The sequence below is a fragment of the Balaenoptera physalus genome, assembly GCF_965194825.1.
Source record: "Balaenoptera physalus genome assembly, chromosome: 21".
In the NCBI taxonomy this organism is placed as follows: Eukaryota; Metazoa; Chordata; class Mammalia; order Artiodactyla; family Balaenopteridae; genus Balaenoptera; species Balaenoptera physalus.
The window spans coordinates 11,740,413-11,749,890 of record NC_138902.1 but is presented as its reverse complement, the minus strand read 5'-3'; the positions used below and the strand labels follow the sequence as shown (position 1 = coordinate 11,749,890).

Below are 9,478 nucleotides of genomic sequence, written 5' to 3'. Positions count from 1 at the left end.
CATAATACTAGCAAGCCAAATCCAACCATATACCATTAAAAGGATCATACATCATGATCAAGATTTATCCCAGGGATGCAAGGATTTTTCAATATCCACAATTCAATCAATTTGATACACTACATTAACAAATTGAAGAATAAAAACCATATATGATCATCTCAATAACTGCAGTAAAAGTTTTTGATAAAATTCATGATAAAAACTCTCCAGAAAGTGGGCATAGAGGGAACCTATCTCAACATAATAAAGGCCATATATGACAAACCCACAGCTAACATCATACTCAACAGTGAAAAGCTGAAAGCATTCCAAGATCAGGAAAAAGACAAGGGTACCCACTCACCACTTTTATTCAACATAGTGTTGGAAGTCCTAGCCAAAGCAGTCAGAAAAGAAAAAGAAATAAAAGAATCCAAATTGGAAAAGAAGAAGTAAATTTGTCACTGTTTGCAGATGACATGATACTATACACAGAAAATCCTAAAGACACCACCAGACAACTACTAGAGCTCATCAATGAATTTGGTAATGTTGCAGGATACAAAATCAATATACAGAAATCTGTTGCATTTCTATACACTAACAACAAACTATCAGAAAGATAAATTAAGGAAAAAAATCCCATTTACAATCACATCAAAAAGAATAAAATACCAGGACTTCCCTGGTGGTCCAGTGATTAAGAATCCGCCTTCCAATGCAGGGGACGTGGGTTCGATCCCTGGTCAGGAAGCTAAGATCCCACATGCCACGGGGCAAATAAGCCCATGCACCACAACTAGAGAGCCTGTGCACCACAACTAGAGAGAAGCAAGCGCACCACAGTGAAGAGCCCACACACTGCAGTGAAAGAGCCCACGTGCTGCAACTAAGACCCAACACAGACAAAAATTAAATAAGTAAATAAATATTTTTTTTTAAAAAAAGAAATACCTGAGAGCCCCCAAAGAAATAATTATGATAGGCTGTAGTGGCTGGTTGGGACCTGTTTTCTTTGTTTTCCTTTGTAATTTTAATAGAATTTCTTCCTCAGCCTCTACAGTTGTTCTCACTATATTCCGTATTATTCAGTTTTCAGATTCAAGACTTTCTTTCCATCAAGAACCCTTTGGGGACGTCAAGTTAGGGGTCCTAGTCAATTCTAGTTTTTTTCCTTAAACAGGAGCTAGACAAACTTTAAAAAAATTGTGTAATTATTCCATTTTGCAAGAGGTCCTTGCCTCTAGCAAAGCCTTTGCCACTGTCTCCTATTCAACATATAACTGTCCTCGCTTTCTCTGGAAAACTATGATCAAATTCAGTCATTCTGAATGATTTTCTAACCTTCTTTTAAAAAGAAAATGAAATCAACCAATTTTATTCAATGTAATACATCAATTAAACAATTAGAGCTGTTCGTACATGGGGCAGAGCCTCAGTCCTAGCAAAGAGGTTTTGTGTATGAATGTTTTTCTTTGTTCACAAGAGACTTTGAACTTAGGATAAGAGTTGAAGGGTTTTAAATGACATTTTCAAAAACAGAAGATTCTGAGGCTCAAAAAGCTCTTTAAGGCCAATGTAAATAACTTGAAAGGTGATCTGAACGGCTGGTCTCCCAGCATTAGCCGGATGTCAGTTTCTCAATGCATATTTATAGACAGCCCGGTGAGTCTGGGCACTGTAGCTCTCTAATGCAGGCAAAGGTGATTAGTTTATCTCAGTTCACCTGCTTGCCTCTGCTTTCTCCTCTTTGTGTGCGCATAAACGAAAAACAGTTAAAAATGAACACATCACCCCAGAGAACGCTTAACTTTTTTCTGAATGTTGCTTAAATGTGGCTTTCAGAAATGTCTGTTAGTATACAGTTAAATGTTAGAATATTTTTTCTTGCTAACAAGAATGTATCTCTCACCTTCAAAAAGAGTATTCACAATAGTCACAGGAAAACAATTCCTTATGACTATGTCTGTCTACTGTTTCAAAAGAACTCAAAAAACCAAAGTCCATCAGACTCCATGGCTGTCCTTATTTCAGGCAAAAATTACACCTGCCACCTTTTTGAGGTTTATGTAATCTGTATACCAATATTTAGGCTACTTATTAATACAGCAAGGAATTGCAGATAAGCCCAATTTGTAAAGCTGTCATTCTGGAAAGAAAATCCATGGGTCTGTGCTGCATTATATAACCACACCAACTTAGGTAACAAACCCAACCTGCCCCTTAACAGAAATATATAAACGAACAAGTTGGGTTTTGTTGTGGGGATTTTCAGCTTTTAATTGGATGACCATGCTCAAGAATTCCAGACATTTGACAACACAAATAAATGTCACTCTTCATGGTTTTGAGTTCATTTATAGAATATGTCACTTGAATTTTTAGATTTCTTTTAAGTTACATTAATAATATGGAGCTCCCTCCCACCCACCGTTTGTCGTAATTCTGCTTACTTTGTTCCGTCAACAAGGACAGTCATTTTTTCTTTTCACTATGCTTTTCCATCATCATCATCACTGACCCATTATCTTGTACATTACGAAAAGATGAGAGGAAGGGCAAAAACCACACACTGCACAGGGTGTCCCAGGGAGAACCTAACACAGTAATTCTCACATAAAGAGCTAGAGCTGTCAACCTGACACTTGGTGTTCAGGGAATACACACGGTTCTCACCACACTACAGAGGAAGTTGGCACCACCTGAGATGCTCCGAGAGGCCGAATAGGAAAATGATTCCTGGAACCCTAGTAACTGAAGGCATGGCAGTAGATTCGAAAAACGGTAGACCAAGGCTCTCAGCAGTACACACGTTAGTCAAATGTGCTGCCGTTTCCCCCAACACATACCTTCTGAGAGTGAAAAGGCCGGATGGTAGATGGTAAAGGAGACCGTTGGCTACACATGGCATTCCTCAAGTTACAGTTTACACGTAATACATCGTGAGGGTTGTTAGAACTCCAATGAAATCTATAGTATATTCTTTGGTCACATTACCTCCTTGTAGAAAAATGAGAATTGTTGTTATGCTGAACTCACTTAAAGCAGGTAGTTTGCAGTAGCAAAGGCAGTATGTCTTTGGGACAATTCACTAGTAACTGCATAGAGCAGTGGCAGTCTTGGGCTCAAACTGTGACTATGAAGCAAGCCATCAAGGGAGACAAGCCATTTATTTTCTGGAGATGACATGACTCTATGGCCTAAAACTTCAATGGCACGAAGTTTAGAACAAACGTCTGCTACGGACACTGTTCACACCACTTCCTCAATTCCTAACTCAGCGGCAAGGAACAGCAGATCAAGTCAGGAGGGCATGAAAAGCTGTGTCTGCCTCAACCCTCTATCCCAGGAAGCTGTTAGCTTCCCAAAGCTAAATCTAATTCTGGAATCTGCCTTATATCCAAAATTCTTAATGATGAGAGGCGAGCACATTAACTCAGAACACATCAGAAAAGATCATCAGTATTTAGGGCCCGGATTTCTGGCAAATCTTCCTAGATTACATAATCAGGTCAACTGAAATGAGAAAAAACACTGCTTTGTTCCAAGTGAGAGCTACTTGTTACTGCAACTGTATTTCCTTTTTTTGGTTGGATGAATTACAAACCCTTTAGAAGGTTTTCAAATGGGTTTCCCTAAAAAATCCAAAGTGAGGTTATAAGACCATTTTCTTTGGAAAAGGGAAAACCATCTATATTCTTGGCACTGAAACACATTATATGAGTGAAAACTGAAATTTCAAAGCAAAGGTCATAAACTTATACTTGCTACATAAAGAGGAACATGAAAAGGCTTATATTTCTAAGTCTCTGTGTGTAGAAAAAAAATCAGAATTTGAAACACTTGGGAGAAAAATTCCACATGCAAGACAGACATCCAAAATGGCTCAACATAATTTATTTTTTTTTTATGTTAAAATGTACAGAGTTCTTTTGAAAGTACTTGCTAGAAAGGGGGAAAAAAAGTGATATTACATACAGGAGAGGAAGGAGACCAGCTGGCCCAGGAGCGCGTGACATGGAGAAGTACAAAGGCATCTAGGCACCCCTTCCCCTTAGCTTACGAGTCACCATGAACAAAGTACAAAGAGGTTACAAAACAGGAAAAGCAAATATAAACAGACAGGAATAGACTTAGCTTCATTTGTACATGCGGCTTTTAGAGGCATCTGGAGCTCTATTCACACACTCTAGAGATCTCTTTAAAGAGAATTTTTATCTTTCTTAAAATAGTTTTTAATATTCTACAACAAAGATAAAAAATTTTAAAGATGGAATGAAATGAAAAAGCTCTTATTTCAAAAGGCATCAAAGTCACTAACAGTGAGTTTTTAAATTTCTTTTTTTAGAAGATTACCCAAGTTATCTTGCTAAAAATACATTTTTTTAAACAGAAGTGAAAAAATGACAGGTACCAATATTACTGTGTTGGATAATTTCTTTTATAATATAGAAAAAAACATTTTCTCTACAATAGTTCTAAAGTCACAAAAAGGCTTGTGGAAAAGGGAGCTGCCTGATTGAAATTTTTTTTTTTTTTTTTTAAAGAAACAAAACCAAACACAACCGCAAACCAACAGAAACTGAATTCACGGCCCTCATTTCAACAGCTTCTCCTTCTGCCTTGACCCACCCTCCTCCCAATACACCTCCCTCCCTCCCGACCCACCCCGTCCCCACCCCGACCAGGAAGCAATGACAGCGCCGAAGAGTAGGCAGAGGGCAGCACAGTGCACGTTCTACACAGACGACTGGGAACTGCAACAGTATATACAGAGAAACTGGGTCCTACACAGCCTTGCACATGCTCAGAATCGACAGCGGTTAAGATGTGGAATTCTGCCTTTTTCTACCTAACACGTTTAATTGAGAAAGTCAATTAAAGTGTATAAAAAAACCCAACAAACCTGTGCATTTGAAAAAATTTAATGCCTAATTCGTACTTCAAAAATTTATCTATATAAAATGTACAAATAAAGGAGAGAATTTAATGCTTACAGGTATTTCTTTAAGCAGTACTTCCCCCTTTTGGATATTTGACTGCACATACCAAGTGGTATAATAGTGTCCATCTTCTAATGATGGAACGTATATATGTGTATATATATATATATATATACACACACATATATACATATATATATATTTTTTTACCTATCCCTGGAGCAAGTAACAAGAAGAGAATGGGCGAACTGGCTGCACAAGAGAAAAGAGGATGAAGCTGGGAGCAACACAGGAGCCTGCTAAAACCCTGCTGTCCAGATTTGCCCTACTATGCTGGTGGTTGGTTTAATCCCTCTTCTCTTCAGCCACTCACAGGAGAGGGGCTGGCGCACTCTGATTCACAGGGGAGGAACTCAGGACCTCAAAAGACAAAGGAAAACTAGAGGTATGTATCACTGAAGTGGCTATAAAACTCACACCACGATCTCCCTCACGACACACATTCTGCGTCATCTCTTCCAACACAAAGTAAACAGTGTCAAAGGTCAGTCAGCTATTTCTCAAATCACTGACATGCTCAGTCATCCACCAACCCTTTGCATGAGAATATAAGAGGCTAATCACTGGGGACTGTTTGAGTTTAATCAGAGTCAAAGGCTCAAGAATCAAGACCCTTGGCATCTCAAAGTACATACCAAAAACAAGAGGCTGCGTGGAATATGTGCGTATGGCTGATTGATTCACCAGGTGGTAAAAAACAGGAGGTTAATTGCCTCTTTTTGATTGTTAACTGACCATCTATTCCTCCAAGGCTGGATTAGGATTGCAAACAGCTTTCCTCTGAGATTCCGCTGTTAACTGAGACTTACAGTATTTTTGTGTCTCTGAGTGCTGAGTGGGAGTAGTTTAAAAAAAAAATTATATTACACTTGATTTAAGAAAAACAAACATTTCAATGAAGTTCATCTATAAAGAAACATTCTTGGGGAAAGGTTTCAAGAGGTGTGTGTGTGTGCGTGCATGTGTGTGTGTAGGGAGTGGAGGGGATTTTAAGAGGAGAAGCATTTTCCTGCCTCACTTTATTAATAATAATAATAATATTAACAATAATAATAAGTTTAAGGAGCTTGGGTTGTTCTCCATGTCCCCGTCCGAGTCTCCCGTAAGTGCCTCCTGCTGGAATGAAGTAGGGAATGAAAGGCTGGGTGTGGAGGAAAGGGTCTGGCTAACCCTCGAGATGTATATATAACATTTAAAAATGACAACATTGGGAGCTGCAAACACTGAGGGGAAACATACATCTTAAAATAAAATAAAGGTAATTCACTCTTACACAAAGTCTGTCCATGTGGTGTGTAAAGAAAGTAAGGCTCTTTTTAATTATGAAAAGATTTTTGTGCATGTTTCCCCGTCCCCAAATCCATTTTTAGATGAGTTCTATTGTAAAATGTTCAAGATTGTGAAGAAAACCAAAACCCAGAACAAAATGAACCCCCCAAAAAAGAGAAGACCAGGTTTTCTAAAAAATAAAATAAACCAAAGAAAAATTCCTCTAAATCTACAGCAATATTTTAACTGGAAAAAAGGTCCATTTTTCTCTGGTTTGTCAGTATAAAAGGTTCCTTTATTTATATATATTTAAGTTTTTAACTGCAAGTTTGTCTTGCTCATCTTCTCATGTAAGGTCCGTTGAGTGACTGCTTGGGCACGCCAGCAGCGTTCATGTAGCTGTGGTGGGAGGGGCCCGTGTACATCATGTTTCCATGAGGGTTTGGCTGCATAGGCTGCTGGGTATAGGCCTGGCTCCCCATCATCCCCATCTGCATCTGCATAGGATACTGTGCTGTCTGGTTCATGTAGGCAGGGTTACTATGGTAACTGCTGTTCATCATGGGCTGCGTCATCCGATAGCTGTTCATGGCGTTCAAGGTGTTCATATTCATGGAATTGACATTATAGGCGGGGGTTGGCATCAAATTAACCCCCATGTTCATGCCACGCTGAACAGCCAACGCACGAGGGCCAGCCTGCATGGCGACCGCAGGCGGGCTGCGGCCATACAGCTGCTGCTGGTGAGCTGCCGCGGAGGGCAAGGGCGCGGACTTGGAGCGGATGGAGATGTGCCCCTTGACTGGCATCTGCCCTTGCAGCCTCTGAGTGTGGGGAATGCCAATGTTGGTGGCAGACATGTTGCACTGCAGCAGAGGGGACGTGAGGTTCATGGTAGTGGAGGCCAAGTTCGGGGGCGGCGTCATGGTGGCTTGTGCTTGAGGGGTCCCAGCCAAGGGGTGCGACGGAGCCAGCTGAGCCAGTCCCGTGTTGGACAGAGAAACACTGGTTGCATAGGAAGTCACAGCAGGAGAATGGCTATAAGGCATGGCATGAGGGTCCATAATGGTGTTGGTCAGCTGCTGCAACTTGGCTAGACTGAAGGTGGCTGACGGCTGGGAGTAGCTGCCGGCCCCGAAGTCCCCGGGGATCCGCTCGTAGATGCTGATGTTCCCCGTGGTTCCAGATTCTGGGATCTCCATGATCATGGGCGCTGGGGTGAAACTGCTGCTCATGCTGCACTGGGACAGCGGGGGCTGCTGCTGCTGCGGGGGCGGGGCCGGGGCCTGGGGTTGCGGGGGCGGCGGCGGGGGCTGCGGGGCCGGCGGCGGCGGCGGCGGCGGGGCCGGCGGCGGGGCGGGCGGCGCTTGCGGGGGCGGCTGGGGCGGCGGCGGCTGCTGGGTGCTGGGAGGCCGCTCCACGGCGCAGCTCTGAGGGGACTTGATGCTGCAGGGGGCGGCGGCGGCGGCGGGCGGGACGCTGCTCTGCGGCATCAGGCCGCAGCTGCCGCCCACGCCGGCCATCTGCTGGGTGACCACGCAGCTGCTCTGGGTGAGGCTGCTGGAGGACGACAGGCCGCCGTAGGAGCAGCTGCTCTGGGAGGAGCTGTTCCCGCAGATGCTGCCGCCCATCGTGGAGTCGTAACTGCTGGGGTTCTCGTAGTTCTCCGTGGTGCTCTCGATGCTGCCCAGGTCGCTGAAGCCGCTGTCCACCACCTGCTGGGAGTGGTCCGATACGGAAGGCACATCCATCATGGGGCTGGTCTCCATGTTCTGCATAGACGGCGCGGACAGGGATCCTTGCTCCGGGCTGATCTGGGTGTAGCCCCCTTCGAGGGCAGGCACGCTGGGACTGCCGACCGAGCGCACCGACTGGCTGGGGTGGGACTGGACAGAAGACAGCGGGCTGTTGTGCTCCGAGGCGTGGCAGTCCTCCACCAGGGGCAGCTGCGGGTCCTCGTCGGCCTGGGTGTAGCTCTGCAGGGTCTGGCAGGCCGCCAGGGTTTCCTCGCAGTCCTGGTAGGCGCCCTCGTGCTCGCTGCTCTCCTCCTGAGTCAGAGACTGCACGGCCTGCACGGTCTCCAGATCCAGGTCACTGTGCGGGATCTCCGCCTCCGCTTTCAGCTGCAGCAGCTCTTCTTTAGCGTGGGAGTCCTCCTCGTGGTCGTCCTCAGAGCCCGGCATGTGCTCCGAGACCACGGACGCGTCGTGGGAAGTCTGCTCCTCTTCGGAATCCGGCTCCGTCTCCTCCTTGTCCTTTGCGTGCTCCCGACTGCTGTGCACATCAGGATCTAAAAAAGACTCCTGGCCACCGTGCTCCTCCTTGCTGTCGCCCCCAGCCGGCTGCTCCTCCGGCCCCTTCTTCTCTGTGGGCTCCAGGTGGCCGTCGTCCTCGTCGTCCGCGTCATGGTCTTCGCTCTGGTGGGTCTCCGCAGCGGCGTCCTCCTCCTCCTCCTCCTCCTCCTCCTCGCGGGCACGCTGTGCCAGCTCCCGTGGCCCCTCCTCCGACGGCTGCTGCCCCGCAGGGACGCGGGGCTCCTCCTCCTCCTCCCCCTCCTCGCCCACCTCGGGCTCCTTGGCTCCGGTCTCGGGGCTGCAACTGTCCGCCGGAGAGGCCGCCCTGACGTCACTGCTGGTGGTGTCCTCTTCCTCCTCCCCCTCCTCCCCCTCCTCCGCTTCCAGGGGCAGCTCCTCCGCTTCCTTCCTTTCCTCCCTTAAAGGCAAGTCTTCTCGTGATTCAACAGCTTCCTGGTTCTCTTGAACTTGGGGTTCACGTCCAGGCTCAGGAAGGGGGACAACGGGCTCAACAACGCATTCTCGAGTAGAAACAGCCACCAGCTCCCGATTCAGCTTAAGTCCCGGCTTGCGACCAGGTCTTTTCTTCCAGTGGACTGGTTTGCGGCTCTTGCCCTTGGGCCATCCCTTCTTCTTTTTCATGGGCGTGGACGTATCTGGCTCAAGTGGAGAATCCTTCACATCACATTTTCTCAGAAGAGATACTGGCTTTAGGATAGGAGTGTCTGCACAGGAGGGATAAAAAATAAAAACAGATTACAGGATCTTGTATTTTTTAGTGCCTCTTTCTGAGACCACACGTACAACAGAAATGATTTTAATAATCATCCTGAACTCCTGACTGTCTTCATTTTCCAGTTAAGAATCTAAAGGAGACACCCATTTCCTGCTATCCTCTGAAGTCACACAGTGAACTGGCGGAGCAACGAG

General features: G+C 45.4%; 1 protein-coding gene across 1 annotated transcript in view; it reads right to left on the bottom strand.

Annotated features, from left to right (window-relative positions):
• Window positions 1–3,857: 3,857 nt before the first annotated feature.
• Window positions 3,858–9,478, bottom strand: part of KAT6A (lysine acetyltransferase 6A) — a 108,759-nt gene continuing 103,138 nt past the window's right edge. The window contains exon 17 of the mRNA XM_082444303.1: window positions 3,858–9,273. Coding sequence (XP_082300429.1) covers window positions 6,593–9,273 — 2,681 coding nt within the window. The 3' untranslated portion in view covers window positions 3,858–6,592. The remainder of the gene's footprint in view (window positions 9,274–9,478) is intronic.